The sequence below is a fragment of the Ylistrum balloti genome, unplaced genomic scaffold, assembly GCF_031769215.1.
Source record: "Ylistrum balloti isolate Yb309-2 unplaced genomic scaffold, AGI_CSIRO_Ybal_v1 Utg369972, whole genome shotgun sequence".
Classification (NCBI taxonomy): domain Eukaryota; kingdom Metazoa; phylum Mollusca; class Bivalvia; order Pectinida; family Pectinidae; genus Ylistrum; species Ylistrum balloti.
In genome coordinates this window covers 2,022,476-2,040,763 of record NW_026782064.1, presented here as the reverse complement: position 1 = coordinate 2,040,763, position 18,288 = coordinate 2,022,476, and the positions used below count along the sequence as shown (strand labels likewise).

Genomic DNA, 18,288 nt, shown 5'->3' with positions numbered 1-18,288 from the left:
GAATAATGCGAGAAGATACCTAGATTTTGTAACTACATGTATTACCTGGTAATCAGATTTCTAATGTCAATATTAAAAAATGAAAACTTCCAGTACAAGAGGCCCAGAGGGCCTGTATCACTCACCTGGATCTTTATGACCAACATTACTATATCTGTGCATATGTTCCACGTTTAACACATTTGACCCCTGTGACCCTGACTCTGGGTCAAAGTCATTTCTTTAACTTTCTTGGACTTCATAAAAGGAACATACTGGCCAAATATAATGATTCTAGGCTTTTCGGTATTTCAGAAGAAATTGTTTAAACATTTTAACACATTTGGACTCCTGTAACCTTGAAGATTGGTCAAGGTCATTTCTTTTAGCAAACTTTATTGGACACCATAAGAGGAACATAGTAGCCTAATAGAATGATTCTAGGCCTTCTGGTTATTTTGAAAGAAGTTGCTTAAAGATTTTAACACATTTGATATCTGTGACCTTGAATATGGGTCAAGGTTATTTTTTTCACAATCTTTGTTGGGCTTCATCAATGGAATATCCAGTCAAATATAATGATTCTAGGCCTTCCAGTATTTTGGAAGAAGTCGTTGAAAGGTTTTAACACATTTGACCTCAGTGACCTTGAATATTGGTCAAGGTCATTTCTTTTTGCAAACTTTGTTGGGCTTCATCAAAGGAACCTTCCAGCCATATATAACAATTCTAGGCCGGTATTTTGGAAGAAGTTGTTTAAATGTTTTAACACATTTGACCTCAGTGACCTTGAATATGGGTAAAGATTTTTTTTTTTTTTTTGCAAACTTTGTTGGGCTTCCTCAAAGGAACCTTCCAGCCAAATATGATAACTTTACGCCTTTCGGTATTTCAGAAGAAGTTGTTTAAATGGAAAGTTGACGGATGCCGCACGGACGGCCAGACATCGCGCTATGGCAAGTGAGCTAAAAATGGATGTTTAGAGGGCAGAAGCATTCACACAAGTCACTCAAACTGAAAGTAGATTGTGCTCACAGTAATATTAACCAACTAGACGCATCACTGTGATGTCCAGCTAAGATCCAATGAAAAAGATAAAGCAAATTTGCTTTTAAAAGGATGTACTTAAGATCTTGTGTTTTTCATGTATTAGGTCTAAGTTGACGAAAGGCTAACAAAGCCAAGATGAAAACTATCTATTTAGTGCAAACAAAAAACTACATTCAATATTTAACTACCAGATACTATAAATCAATGGTTGAAGCTGTATGTCTCAGTATCACTGTAAATGTATGAAGCTGTATGTCTCAGTATCACTGTACATGTATGAAGCTGTATGTGTCAGTATCCCTGTATGTCTCAGTATCACTGTATGTCTCAGTATCACTGTAAATGTATGAAGCTGTATGTCTCTGTATCACTGTAAATGTATGAAGCTGTATGTGTCAGTATCCCTGTATGTCTCAGTATCACTGTATGTCTCAGTATTACTGTATGTCTCAGTATCACTGTAAATGTATGAAGCTGTATGTCTCTGTATCACTGTAAATGTATGAAGCTGTATGTCTCAGTATTACTGTAAATGTATGAAGCTGTATGTCTCAGTATCACTGTAAATGTATGAAGCTGTATGTCTCAGTATCACTGTATGTCTCAGTATCACTGTTTGCCTCAGTATCACTGTATGTCTCAGTATCACTGTAAATGTATGAAGCTGTATGTCTCAGTATCACTGTAAATGTATGAAGCTGTGTATCTCAGTATCACTGTATGTCTCAGTATCACTGTAAATGTATGAAGCTGTATGTCTCAGTATTACTGTAAATGTATGAAGCTGTATGTCTCAGTATTACTGTAAATGTATGAAGCTGTATGTCTCAGTATCACTGTAAATGTATGAAGCTGTATGTCTCAGTATCCCTGTATGTCTCAGTATCACTGCATGTCTCAGTATCACTGTAAATGTATGAAGCTGTATGTCTCAGTATTACTGTAAATGTATGAAGCTGAATGTCTCAGTATCACTGTAAATGTATGAAGCTGTATGTCTCAGTATCACTGCATGTCTCAGTATCACTGTAAATGTATGAAGCTGTATGTCTCAGTATCACTGCATGTCTCAGTATCACTGTAAATGTATGAAGCTGCATGTCTCAGTATCACTGTAAATGTATGAAGCTGTATGTCTCAGTATCACTGTAAATGTATGAAGCTGTATGTCTCAGTATCCCTGTATGTCTCAGTATCACTGCATGTCTCAGTATTACTGTAAATGTATGAAGCTGAATGTCTCAGTATTACTGTAAATGTATGAAGCTGTATGTGTCAGTATCCCTGTATGTCTCAGTATCACTGTAAATGTATGAAGCTGTATGTCTCAGTATCACTGTAAATGTATGAAGCTGTATGTCTCAGTATCCCTGTATGTCTCAGTATCACTGCATGTCTCAGTATCACTGTAAATGTATGAAGCTGAATGTCTCAGTATTACTGTAAATGTATGAAGCTGAATGTCTCATCAATATCGTAAATACTTTACACTTACCACATTAGCCATGTAGGTAGCAAGAAGGCCTCTCCTGAAATTAAAATGAATAAGTTATCAAATATCATAATTTCACAAAATACTTTATTGATCATTTTATACATGATGTGAACCCAGCATCCATTACCATGTATAGAAGTTTCCCTTTCACAAAACAAAACACATCTATGTTGTTACAATTTTTGACTTGAACAATCCCCATATTTCATTATATCATGATTTATTCATCCAGCAGATTTTTTTTTTGTCTGACTTGATTTAACTTAATCAATGGTATCTAGTATTTACAAGCTCTTTGTCTAGCAACCCTATACAGATTCTGACCTAACATTGGCGGTGTGCCACCTTAGTGACAAGTTCAATGTGACAAATGACCTGTCTTACCTCCCCTGACAACTTCAATATGGTCTACCTACTAATTACCTCCTCACATTCCAGATTTATCACAAAAATATCATAAAATACCCTGAACACATGGACAGGAGTGCAAGTAAAAATACACAAGGAAGGGAGATAACTCTTTTATAAATAGAATGATATCTGATAAGAAACAATATACAATTATAATTAATTCCAGCCCAATCAAAAACACTGGAACGTTAGCTTTGTCAAACATTTATCAACCCATTTTTCATCCCAGGGACCTGTTCACTGTAATGACATAAGCTTTATCACAGTGTCTTTCAACATATGCCATTGGTTCGTCAGCTATCTCATGACTATCTTTCCTTAATATAAATCGTACCTACAATGGATTTGACAGTCGGCAGCCAAGTGTTTACACAGTCATTCAAGCCAGCCAATGTTTTTTGTAAGGAGGTAAGCTGGGATAGATTGTATCTAGTTTGTTAACCCCCAAATCTTGACAGGTATAAGGTATCAGAGTGTGTATGCTATAGGCACCTCCTATCCATTGTATTCAATAAGCTGGGTGTCATAAGTCCGCCTTTCTGACTTCTGACAAGCATCAGTTTACACAGATAATGACACAGTAATGCCAATCTCATGTCAATTTTGTTGAACCATAAAATGAATTTATAGCCATTATACACTCGAGTAAAAAAGAAATTTCTCACTTTTTCTGACCTCACAAGAAAGTCCTAAATTACATGTGACTATGTCCCAATATGTTTGGGAGACACCTACAGTACAGACAGACACAGAGTATCATTATCTCATAAAATGCTTATACATGCATGTACCTTTTCACCAAAAAAAATTTATAAATCACGCAAATTTTAAAGCATCTATAATAAATGAATCCCAGCGAGCAGCCTACTAGTTTTAAACAAACAATTATTTTCCAGCGCTGGACAACAACAGTGGAAAGCACTGCTCCAGTTAGTTTACATTGTTACACAAGTAACCTGCTGAGATCCTAATAGCTTAACCTCCTTCTCTACATCCTACCCTTGTTCCAGACCCAGCAGGTGAGCACAAGACATTTTTACAGGTGAGACAGTCACCAAGTTTGTCGTTCATGTGTGCAATTTAATTTCTACCTGTAAAGGTTTTAGTTACACAAGTGTCATCAAGGCAAACTGAAATCTCAGTGCTGGCATAGAATCTAAATCTTCTACTTCCGATGACCAGAGGAACACATTTAGCATTAGCCTAACCAGACTAGTATAAACTCAGCCTAACCAGACTAGTATAAACTCAGCCTGACTAGACTAGCATAAACTCAGGGAGCAAATGACTTTGCAATGGCCTAATGAGACATGTATTGACTCAGCAAGTAAATAATTTAACTTTACCTTCATCACACTGGTATTGACTCAGTAAACAAATGACTAGCATTGGCCTAATCAGACAGGTATTCACTCAGTGAGTGAAGGATTAAGGATAATGGACCAATCAGACTGGTATTGACTTGGCAGTTAATGATTTAGCATTGGCCTTGTATCAGACTGTTATGAATTCACTCAGGGATTAAAGGATTAAGCAATGGCCAAATCACACTGGTATTGACTCATAGAGTTAATGATATAGCATTGGCCTAATCTCGTATTGACTCAGAGAGTTAATGATATGGCATTGACGTAATCTGGTATTGACTCAGAGAGTTAATGATATAGCATTGGCCTAATCTCGTATTGACTCGGAGAGTTAATGATATAGCATTGGCCTAATCTCATATTGACTCAGAGAGTTAATGATATAGCATTGGCCTAATCTGGTATTGACTCAGAGGGTTAATGATATGGCATTGACGTAATCTGGTATTGACTCAGAGAGTTAATGATATAGCATTGACCTAATCTGGTATTGACTCAGAGAGTTAATGATATAGCATTGACCTAATCTGGTATTGACTCAGAGAGTCAATGATATAGCATTGACCTAATCTGGTATTGACTCAGAGAGTCAATGATATAGCATTGACCTAATCTGGTATTGACTCAGAGAGTCAATGATATAGCATTGGCCTAATCTGGTATTGACTCAGAGAGTTAATGATATAGCATTGACCTAATCTGGTATTGACTCAGAGAGTCAATGATATAGCATTGACCTAATCTGGTATTGACTCAGAGAGTTAATGATATAGCATTGGCGTAATATCAGTCTGGTATGTTATTCACACAGGAAGTAAAAGATTTAGCATTGGCCTAATCAGACTGGTATTGACTCGGTGAGTTAATGAATTGTTTATGTAAATGAGACCAGATTGGAATCAGAATTAAAACATTTGTTACAAACTCTCTTTTATAGACCACTATTTTTCTGTTTTTATGACCATGATAGAATCTGTAAATTTGAATGTCTGGTCAGAATTCAGCATTGGGAAGATATTGTACAGAGTTAGAGCCCAGGCCCTGTAAAACAATCAAACTGATTTATAACAGGAAGACAAAATAGCCCCCTTGACAACATAATGTTTATCCTCTGAAATTGATAGAGTCATTTCCGATAATTTTCCCAAACGGTCTCAAAGTTCGCTTTTTTCCTGCTAGACAGAATCAATAGAGTGCAGTCCTGTAGATATTGCAATCCTTGGCTTTCATTTGTAACAGGACCCTCACCCGATTGTTGGGTCCCTTAAATGATTACTGACGTCCTCAAATGCTGGTTGTCTACATTTAGACATAGTTTTCATGACTTCCAAGCTGATTAGCTGAATGATCTGTTTAGCCTTGCGTTGATTCACCCTTTCATTATGTTGCGAGGAAAATTCTGAGGCACTATATGGAGTACACAATAAGAATGTGGGAGAGGTCACTTAGCAACCTCTGTATTGACACAGACATATCTATTTGAGCCTCATTGCAAATACTAGGTTTCTTTGTTGGCAAAAATATTAATGAGAATTACGCAGTTAGATTGGAAAGCATCAGATATCCTATCTACTTTGTTGTTTTTTTGGCAAGCTAATAAAAAGTTACCTGTATCTCCAATCCTGTTTTTACACAATTGGAAATATGCTACAAATTAACACTGTAATAACCCCGTCTTCAATTTACTAATGTTTTAGTGTTAATAATATATTACAGAATTAATGATAATTTGACTTTTCATTTAGATAACAGCTGATTTCAATTACCAGCATTGTAATATATATATCATATGCATCTGGCCAATGACCTTGACTGTTGATAACATGATTTTTTATTCACATTTATAAAGCTACCTTCAGTGTCAGCTTGATCTTTCAAATGATTTCTAATTGTCTCTGTAGAACTTTGATTCTGATAGCTGTAGTATATCTCTTTCATTTCAGTAATAATTACCCTAACTTTAGTATGCAAATATGGTACCTACACCCGTCTTTGTATCCCAAAAACAAAAGATTAAAAAATCCTGTGACATCCACAGCAGGCAGTTCATGAATGGCTATGGTCACAATCATCTTAACCTTTGTAATGTAATCAGGTAACTGAGTTGTCACTACAATCTGAAGTATTGATGACATAAAATATACTTATATATCATTTTACTGACTTCTAAGGAAGCTTTGATCAGTACAATATAGGACTGAGGTACAATTACAAAGTTCAGCTGACCTAATCAACCGAGTACAGAATCTCACTGAACAGAAGAAAGTCACTTAAATGCAGGGAAGAGTATTAAAATGTATTTACCATCAGCTAATGGATATGTTCAATTTCATCACTTCTTGTATACAAGTAGTTCAATGAAATTCAGTGGATTAAAAAAATTCTTATTTTCGACATGTTGGTGTCTAAAGTCATGCATTAATTAAATGTCATCAGAAAATAATTTAACAAAAGTATTCTCATTTCTCCCAGCAACTTCAATGACTACAAGTTATATTTAAGTATTACGTTGTGATGTTAGACCTTAAATTAACAGAGACACACAAAAACAATCTAACAAACAAAAAACTGACGCACCATAATTATAGTCTGGTCAAGAGAGATAGCGTTCAGCTGGTACATGTTTTACTTGGTTTTGTATATGACCTAACTAACTGAACATGGTTTTTATCAACTTTCTGTTACTTTACTATAATGTTACTGTTGGGATGGGAATAAATAACATTATGCATAACTTTAGAATCTTCATTTCTTACTTTCTTTAAAAAAACTGCAATGACCAAAGAAAATTCAAATAGATGAAATTGAACAGTCTCTTTTTTAACCAAAGTCCTCGAGATGGTCATCAATATTATGAAGTCTACTTGGTAAATTTTGAAGATTATTTATGTCTCAAGTCTAGTAAACAGTCATTCCCGCCAAATTCCAAGAGGATAAAAGATACATTTAGAATAGACTTATTCGTAAAACCCCTGCTGATTTGTTTGGTGTCTTTCTTAACTTTTCCTCCCTGTCAAATTATCCTGCATGCCTCTGCTTCAAACTCTGGTATCAAAAGCATATTGTAAGGCATTGTTAAGGCTTAGCAGCCTAGCCAGTAAATCAGTGCAGTCCTTTATACTAGGCCGATTTTTAATTTCCCTCAATAATTAGATGTTAAAGCCTCTTCGCTACCGATGGCAACTGTAATTACAGGTTTACCAGCTATTTTTATTATTACAGCAGATTAAGAGTCAAATAAAAGTGTTGATCTGTCACTTGAAATTTTAAACTTTCATATATTATTATACCAATCATAGCAGACAAGCTTTGCCCAAATGAATTTTATTCATCTGTTTATGAAAAGATTTCAGAGCTGTGGGTTGAAATTTTATTGATAAAGCTTGAATAAATACTTTAAGCAATAAGCACCCACTGTGACAAACATTTTTTCTTTCTTTAAAAAAATCTCAAAATTAATTGGATATTTAAGCCAGTATTTTTTTAAATATGAATCATTTCTTCATTTTTTTCTCAAAATTAACAAAATATTTTGTTAAAAAATTTATCAACAAAAGCCGATGTTTAATCCGGTGAATGAGGAGTTATATTTCATGAGCAATCAACACAAACATGCCATCTACTACATACTTAATTACATTCCAGCAGGTGCTCTACTATTGTATCAGACTTGAAGGAATGAGACAGGAAAAAGTTTTGTAAGGCCTTAATTATCAACTGTCAATATTGGCAGGATTTCCATTACTTCCAGCAATCAATGAATACAATTTTACTTTATAGATATCAAGATTAGGATAAAGATGGAGCTACAATAGACTGTAATGTTTTAAACTTTCTCTAAATCTACTGAGTGGTACTGAGTAGGAAACAAAACCATCAGAGTTTAAAACCACAGTAAGACAATCATAGTTTCCAATCACAGTAAGATGATCAGAGTTTCCAACCACAGTAAGATTAACAGAGTTTCCAACACAGTAACATGATCAGAGTTTCCAACAACAGTAACATGATCAGAGTTTCCAACAACAGTAAGATCATCAGAGATTCCAACAACAGTAAGATCATCAGAGATTCCAACAACAGTAAGATCATCAGAGTTTCCAACAACAGTAACATGATCAGAGTTTCAAACACAGTAACATGATCAGAGTTTAAAACCACAGTAAGACAATCATAGTTTCCAACAACAGTAAGATCATCAGAGTTTCCAACAACAGTAAGATCATCAGAGTTTCCAACAACAGTAAGATGATCAGAGTTTCCAACAACAGTAACATGATCAGAGTTTCCAACAACAGTAAGATCATCAGAGTTTCCAACAACAGTAGATCATCAGAGATTCAACAACAGTCAGAGTTTCCAACAACAGTGATTGATCAGAGTTTCCAACAGTAAGATGATCAGTAACAACAGTAAGATCATCAGAGTTTCCAACAACAGTAAGATCATCAGAGTTTCCAACCACAGTGAGATCATCAGAGTTTCCAACAACAGTAAGATGATCAGAGATTCCAACAACAGTAAGATCATCAGAGTTTCCAACAACAGTGACTTGATCAGAGTTTCCAACAACAGTAACATGATCAGAGTTTCCAACAACAGTAAGATCATCAGAGTTTCCAACAACAGTAAGATGATCAGAGATTCCAACAACAGTAAGATGATCAGAGATTCCAACAACAGTAAGATGATCAGAGATTCCAACAACAGTAAGATCATCAGAGTTTCCAACAACAGTAACATGATTTCAACACAGTAACATGATTTTCCAACAACAGTAAGATCATCAGAGTTTCCAACAACAGTAACATGATCAGAGTTTCCAACAACAGTAAGATCATCAGAGTTTCCAACAACAGTAAGATGATCAGAGTTTCCAACAACAGTAACATGATCAGAGTTTCCAACACAGTAACATGATCAGAGTTTCCAACAACAGTAACATGATCAGAGTTTCCAACAACAGTAAGATGATCAGAGATTCCAACAACAGTAAGACCATCAGAGTTTCCAACAACAGTGACTTGATCAGAGTTTCCAACAACAGTAAGATGATCAGAGTTTCCAACAACAGTAAGATCATCAGAGTTTCCAACAACAGTGACTTGATCAGAGTTTCCAACAACAGTAAGATGATCAGAGATTCCAACAACAGTAAGATCATCAGAGTTTCCAACAACAGTAAGATCATCAGAGTTTCCAACAACAGTGACTTGATCAGAGATTCCAACTACAGTAAGATCATCAGAGTTTCCAACAACAGTGACTTGATCAGAGATTCCAACTACAGTAAGATCATCAGAGATTCCAACAACAGTAACATGATCAGAGATTCCAACAACAGTAAGATCATCAGAGTTTCCAACAACAGTAAGATCATCAGAGTTTCCAACAACAGTAAGATGATCAGAGTTTCCAACAACAGTAAGATCATCAGAGATTCAAACACAGTAACATGATCAGAGTTTCCAACAACAGTAAGATCATCAGAGATTCCAACAACAGTAAGATCATCAGAGTTTCCAACAACAGTAAGATCATCAGAGATTCCAACAACAGTAAGATCATCAGAGATTCCAACAACAGTAACATGATCAGAGTTTCCAACACAGTAACATGATCAGAGTTTCCAACAACAGTAAGATCATCAGAGTTTCCAACAACAGTAACATGATCAGAGTTTCCAACACAGTAACATGATCAGAGTTTCCAACAACAGTAACATGATCAGAGTTTCCAACACAGTAACATGATCAGAGTTTCCAACAACAGTAAGATCATCAGAGTTTCCAACAACAGTAAGATCATCAGAGTTTCCAACAACAGTAACATGATCAGAGTTTCCAACAACAGTAAGATCATCAGAGTTTCCAACAACAGTAACATGATCAGAGTTTCCAAAAACAGTGACTTGATCAGAGTTTCCAACAACAGTGACTTGATCAGAGTTTCCAACACAGTAACATGATCAGAGTTTCCAACAACAGTAACTTGATCAGAGTTTCCAACAACAGTAACTTGATCAGAGTTTCCAACAACAGTGACTTGATCAGAGTTTCCAACACAGTAACATGATCAGAGTTTCCAACAACAGTAAGATCATCAGAGATTCCAAAAACAGTAAGATCATCAGAGATTCCAACAACAGTAAGATCATCAGAGTTTCCAACAACAGTAAGATCATCAGAGATTCCAACAACAGTAACATGATCAGAGTTTCAAACACAGTAACATGATCAGAGTTTCCAACAACAGTAAGATGATCAGAGTTTCCAACAACAGTAAGATCATCAGAGTTTCCAACAACAGTGACTTGATCAGAGTTTCCAACACAGTAACATGATCAGAGTTTCCAACAACAGTAAGATCATCAGAGATTCCAACAACAGTAAGATCATCAGAGTTTCCAACAACAGTAACTTGATCAGAGTTTCAAACACAGTAACATGATCAGAGTTTTCAACAACAGTAACTTGATCAGAGTTTCCAACAACAGTGACTTGATCAGAGTTTCCAACACAGTAACATGATCAGAGTTTCCAACAACAGTAAGATCATCAGAGTTTCCAACAACAGTAAGATCATCAGAGTTTCCAACAACAGTAACATGATCAGAGTTTCAAACACAGTAACATGATCAGAGTTTCCAACAACAGTAAGATGATCAGAGTTTCCAACAACAGTAAGATCATCAGAGTTTCCAACAACAGTAAGATGATCAGAGTTTCCAACAACAGTAAGATCATCAGAGTTTCCAACAACAGTAAGATCATCAGAGATTCCAACAACAGTAAGATGATCAGAGATTCCAACAACAGTAAGATCATCAGAGTTTCCAACAACAGTAAGATCATCAGAGATTCCAACAACAGTAAGATCATCAGAAATTCCAACAACAGTAACATGATCAGAGTTTCCAACACAGTAACATGATCAGAGTTTCCAACAACAGTAAGATCATCAGAGTTTCCAACAACAGTAACATGATCAGAGTTCCCAACAACAGTAAGATCATCAGAGTTTCCAACAACAGTAAGATGATCAGAGATTCCAACAACAGTAACATGATCAGAGTTTCCAACAACAGTAACATGATCAGAGTTTCCAACACAGTAACATGATCAGAGTTTCCAACAACAGTAAGATCATCAGAGTTTCCAACAACAGTAAGATCATCAGAGTTTCCAACAACAGTAACATGATCAGAGTTTCCAACAACAGTAAGATCATAAGAGTTTCCAACAACAGTAACATGATCAGAGTTTCCAAAAACAGTGACTTGATCAGAGTTTCCAACAACAGTGACTTGATCAGAGTTTCCAACACAGTAACATGATCAGAGTTTCCAACAACAGTAACTTGATCAGAGTTCCCAACAACAGTAACTTGATCAGAGATTCCAACAACAGTGACTTGATCAGAGTTTCCAACACAGTAACATGATCAGAGTTTCCAACAACAGTAAGATCATCAGAGATTCCAAAAACAGTAAGATCATCAGAGATTCCAACAACAGTAAGATCATCAGAGTTTCCAACAACAGTAAGATCATCAGAGATTCCAACAACAGTAACATGATCAGAGTTTCAAACACAGTAACATGATCAGAGTTTCCAACAACAGTAAGATGATCAGAGTTTCCAACAACAGTAAGATCATCAGAGTTTCCAACAACAGTGACTTGATCAGAGTTTCCAACACAGTAACATGATCAGAGTTTCCAACAACAGTAAGATCATCAGAGATTCCAACAACAGTAAGATCATCAGAGTTTCCAACAACAGTAACTTGATCAGAGTTTCAAACACAGTAACATGATCAGAGTTTTCAACAACAGTAACTTGATCAGAGTTTCCAACAACAGTGACTTGATCAGAGTTTCCAACACAGTAACATGATCAGAGTTTCCAACAACAGTAAGATCATCAGAGTTTCCAACAACAGTAAGATCATCAGAGTTTCCAACAACAGTAAGATGATCAGAGTTTCCAACAACAGTAAGATCATCAGAGTTTCCAACAACAGTAAGATGATCAGAGTTTCCAACAACAGTAAGATCATCAGAGTTTCCAACCACAGTGAGATCATCAGAGTTTCCAACAACAGTAAGATCATCAGAGTTTCCAACAACAGTAAGATCATCAGAGTTTCCAACAACAGTAAGATCATCAGAGTTTCCAACAACAGTAAGATCATCAGAGTTTCCAACAACAGTAACATGATCAGAGTTTCCAACAACAGTAAGATTCCAACACAGTAAGATCATCAGAGTCACAGTCAGATCAGATTTTCCAACAACAGTAAGATCATCAGAGTTTCCAACACAGTAACATGATCAGAGTTTCCAACACAGTAACATGATCAGAGTTTCCAACAACAGTAAGATGATCAGAGTTTCCAACAACAGTAACAGATGATCAGATCATCAGAGTCATTCCAACAACAGTAAGATGATCAGAGTTTCCAACAACAGTAAGATCAGAGTTTCAAACAATCACATCAGCAAAGATGACAATCAGAGTTTCCAACAACATGATCATGATTCCCTAGATTCAACAGTAACATGATCAGAAAAGATGATGATCATAAACAGAAAATGTACATAGATTCAATCAATGATCATCATGATTCCCTCAGCCATAGCAATCAGATGATCATGATTCCCTCAGCCATAGCAATCAGATAATCATGATTCCCTAAGCTACAGCAATCAGATGATCATGATTCCCTCAGCCATCACAATCAGATGATCATGATTCCCTAAGTCACAGCAATCAGATGATCATGATTCCCTAAGTCATAGCAATCAGATGATCATGATTCCCTCAGTCATAGCAATCAGATGATCATGATTCCCTAAGTCATAGCAATCAGATGATCATGATTCCCTAAGTCATAGCAATCAGATGATCATGATTCCCTCAGTCATAGCAATCAGATGATCATGATTCTTTAAGTCATAGCAATCAGCAATCATAGATCAGATGATCATGATTCTTTAAGTCACAGCAATCAGATGATCATGATCATGATTCCCTAAGTCATCGCAATCAGATGATCATGATTCCCTAAGTCATAGCAATCAGATGATCATGATTCCCTAAGTCATAGCAATCAGATGATCATGATTCCCTCAGTCATAGCAATCAGATGATCATGATTCCCTAAGCCACAGCAATCAGATGATCATGATTCCCTCAGTCATAGCAATCAGATGATCATGATTCAGTCATGAATCATGATTCCCTCAGTCATAGCAATCAGATGATCATGATTCCCTCAGTCATAGCAATCAGATGATCATGATTCCCTCAGTCATAGCAATCAGATGATCATGATTCCCTCAGTCATAGCAATCAGATGATCATGATTCCCTCAGTCATAGCAATCAGATGATCATGATTCCCTAAGTCATAGCAATCAGATGATCATGATTCCCTAAGTCATAGCAATCAGATGATCATGATTCCCTAAGTCACAGCAATCAGATGATCATGATTCCCTCAGCCATAGCAATCAGATGATCATGATTCCCTCAGCCATAGCAATCAGATGATCATGATTCCCTCAGTCATAGCAATCAGATGATCATGATTCCCTCAGTCATAGCAATCAGATGACCATGATTCCCTAAGTCATAGCAATCAGATGATCATGATTCCCTAAGTCATAGCAATCAGATGATCATGATTCCCTAAGTCATAGCAATCAGATGATCATGATTCCCTAAGTCATAGCAATCAGATGATCATGATTCCCTCAGTCATAGCAATCAGATGATCATGATTCCCTCAGTCATAGCAATCAGATGACCATGATTCCCTAAGCTACAGCAATCAGATGATCATGATTCTTTAAGTCATAGCAATCAGATGATCATGATTCCCTCAGTCATAGCAATCAGATGATCATGATTCCCTCAGCCATAGCAATCAGATGATCATGATTCTTTAAGTCATAGCAATCAGATGATCATGATTCCCTAAGTCATAGCAATCAGATGATCATGATTCCCTCAGTCATAGCAATCAGATGATCATGATTCCCTCAGTCATAGCAATCAGATGACCATGATTCCCTCAGCCATAGCAATCAGATGATCATGATTCCCTCAGTCATAGCAATCAGATGATCATGATTCTTTAAGTCATAGCAATCAGATGATCATGATTCCCTCAGTCATAGCAATCAGATGATCATGATTCCCTAAGTCATAGAAATCAGATGATCATGATTCTTTAAGTCATAGCAATCAGATGATCATGATTCCCTAAGTCATAGCAATCAGATGATCATGATTCCCTCAGTCATAGCAATCAGATGATCATGATTCTTTAAGTCATAGCAATCAGATGATCATGATTCTTTAAGTCATAGCAATCAGATGATCATGATTCCCTCAGTCATAGCAATCAGATGATCATGATTCTTTAAGTCATAGCAATCAGATGATCATGATTCCCTAAGTCATAGCAATCAGATGATCATGATTCTTTAAGTCATAGCAATCAGATGATCATGATTCCCTAAGTCATAGCAATCAGATGATCATGATTTCCTAAGTCATCGCAATCAGATGATCATGATTCCTAAGTCATCGCAATCAGATGATCATGATTCCCTCAGTCATAGCAATCAGATGACCATGATTCCCTAAGTCATCGCAATCAGATGATCATGATTCCCTCAGTCATAGCAATCAGATGATCATGATTCCCTCAGCCATAGCAATCAGATGATCATGATTCCCTAAGCCACAGCAATCAGATGACCATGATTCCCTCAGTCATAGCAATCAGATGATCATGATTCCCTCAGTCATAGCAATCAGATGATCATGATTCCCTCAGCCATAGCAATCAGATGATCATGATTCCCTCAGTCATAGCAATTAGATGATCATGATTCCCTCAGCCATAGCAATCAGATGACCATGATTCCCTCAGCCATAGCAATCAGATGATCAGGATTCTTTAAGTCATAGCAATCAGATGATCATGATTCTTTAAGTCATAGCAATCAGATGATCATGATTCTTTAAGTCATAGCAATCAGATGATCATGATTCCCTAAGTCATAGCAATCAGATGACCATGATTCCCTAAGCCACAACCTGAAGATGATTTTTTGATCTTTAGGAATCTGATCCCTTCTTTTTTCTTCTCTCCTCAATTGTTGGTTTTTATGAAATTTGAAAACTCCTCTTAAGAGACAGTGAAAGTAACATTTAACTGCCAAATCCAATATGGTCATTAGTCAGGAATTTTGTTATTATGTCTGTCTCAAAATTATATGGGCATAACTAGGGACCAAGAGAAAGGATTGTATAAAATGAGAAAGATCCATCCAGTAATTCTGAAATTGTGATAACAAACTTTCAACGTAAAAATCCCAAGATGGCCACCTGTCAACTATTTTGTTCTTCTGATCAGTCCTAACATCAAAAAGTTACAACTAGGGACCTAAGGGAACTTACATAAAATCTGAGAAAGGACCACCAGGCAATTAAAGATGACTGTCCTTCAGTCATATTTTTTTTTTAATATATCAGTCTCGAAATCAAAAGTGCAAAACTAAAGAAAACCCTATATCTGTAAATAAAGAAAGATCCATCCAGTACTACTCAAGAAAGAATGATACCAAACTTTCTCTATCAAAATCATAAATGGCCACCTGTTGGCATTTTGTTTTCTGTTCAACCTCAAAATGGACTATGAAGTACTAAGGACAAACACAAAGCTATATATGAAGTTTCAGAATGATTCATCTTGTACTTCTCCAAAAAAGGCAACAGCGAACCATTACTGTCAAAATCCAAGATGGTTTTCTATCACTCATGTTTTTAACATCAGTCTAATGAGGTGACAACTATGGAACCAAGAGTCCCTACATATAAAATTTGAAAAAGATCCATCATGAACTTCTCCAGAAAAAGTGATAACAAGAATTGTTTAAGGACAGAAGGATGGACAGAAGGACATACAGCAGACTACTGACCATAGACCACATACACAAGGTGATCAGAACAGCCCCGACCACCATCTGAAATCTTAACAAATCACAAAAGATTTTGTCAAACATTAGTAAGCATACAAAACATGTTAATGACTAAAGGGTAAAAAACAAAACAAACTAACAAGTGAAAATAATATATCAATATGGCCTTGTCCTAGACTATATACTGTTAGATTTTTAGAAGAAAGACTACATTTTTGATATGCTAGTTACTGTATATCTAAAATATGGTGGAAGGGGAAAACTAAAACTCTATTAATGTAAACATTATACAAATTGCATATTTAAATCAATTAACTGCATAGAAAATCTTAAATTGTTTAGGGATCAGGAAAAAACATCTGCCATTATCCAGTTTCTGTTTGAACAAAACAGGGTTTGTAGATGTTTTTTTTCTTAATAACCTTTACTTGCTTTTGACACTGACTTCTTAAACACCAAATGTTGATTAAAGAAAGGCTTATACCCACGTTTGTTGCATGTCACAATGATTATCACAATACCCACCCCCTCTCGTCCTTCACCTAAAGGTATATAAAAGATGCTTAATAGTTTGGCACTCCTGATAATAATATCACTCAAATTAAGCACACTTTACATTAGCTGAAAAGAGTACAAGAATAACTGACATATATGACAAAAGCTATGAAAATTTACACTAAACTGAAATAAGTACCAGATTAATTATTACATGTGTGACAAAAGTTAAGTAATCAATCAAGCAATGAGAAATTGATGCTTCAAAGTGCAGATTGAAATATGATAATTCTCCAAAATGTACGGGCTTTTATACATTTCCTATTAAACAGCTTGGGATTGGAACAGTTTTAAGAAATATATTTGATTGATCTATTTTCCAATTATTAACAATTTTCTGAACAGTTATCAGAACTTGATGATATGATTTACCTGTACCAGTTACCTGTAAAACAATTCTGCACCAGACTGTAACTCACTGTCATCACAACTGACCTCCTATGTAAATATGTTGTCATTGGCAGAGTTGGTGTTCAGGGAAGACCCCCTGATTTTATGTGTGATATTTCATGTTTTCAGGAGTTTTTGTTGTCTCTTTATTTACAGTATTTGTCTAATGTCCACCTGTTTTTTTTCCTATCCATTGTGTCATGTGTGTTAGCACTATAGTATTCCATTTCTGTGGGGTTTTCTTGTTGTTTGTTTGTAATTTTACACACATGAAATAAACAAATGCACATACTTGATATCAGTCTCCAATTTCTCTCCTGATTTCCCAACTTCTTTTTTTACCCCAAATTCAAATTCATTTCAAAACTTTACAGCTATATATAAATTTCTAAATATTAAATTCCACACAAATTCATACTGAATTGGTATTTACATAAAAATGTGGCCATTTTATTTATAAAGCTTCATCACAACATTTCTAAAGAAATTGCTCCATTGGAACTATTGAAGTTCATAAGTTTGTTATGCTAATTTATGATGCATAGATTTTAAATGGTAACTGTTTGATTAAATGTGTGTAGATTTTGTTTGATTTTGAATTAAGCCTTAATTCAAGATTGTACATGCTAGCTAATTCTTATTAAACAAGTAAAAACCAAAGGGAGGACAAACAGAAAGATTGAAGCATGGATTGTCACTTTATACCATACTACAGCTCACCAGTATTGTGAAGGCATCAATGTAACCTTTCTTATGATTGGTCAATGATAAACTATCAATGATTGGTGGATTTAAATCTTCCTCACTGTTACATTACAATAAAGGGCCAATACCTGGATGCCCTCTCAACAAGGATTCCAACAAACGAAGCTGTTGCAGCAGGAATAAATGACAAGGTAGGTAAATAGAATCGGCCTAGGATTTTCCTGTCAACAAAAAACAATATTGGATGTCAAGTTTTATCTTACCATTCTATATGGTTAGTTTTCCTAAACATTTGCCAATAATACCCACAACAGAATTATTTTCTGTCAATCAAGAAAT

The 18,288-nt window shown here is 35.7% G+C and overlaps 1 protein-coding gene across 1 annotated transcript in view; it reads right to left on the bottom strand.

Annotated features, from left to right (window-relative positions):
• LOC132547674 (transmembrane protein 135-like) overlaps nt 1-18,288 on the bottom strand; it is a 165,879-nt gene that overhangs the window by 131,695 nt on the left and 15,896 nt on the right. The window contains exons 3-4 of the mRNA XM_060211463.1: nt 18,078-18,170; nt 2,525-2,558 (exon numbers count right to left, since the gene is read on the bottom strand). Of these exons, the coding sequence (XP_060067446.1) occupies nt 2,525-2,558; nt 18,078-18,170 (127 nt within the window). The remainder of the gene's footprint in view (nt 1-2,524; nt 2,559-18,077; nt 18,171-18,288) is intronic.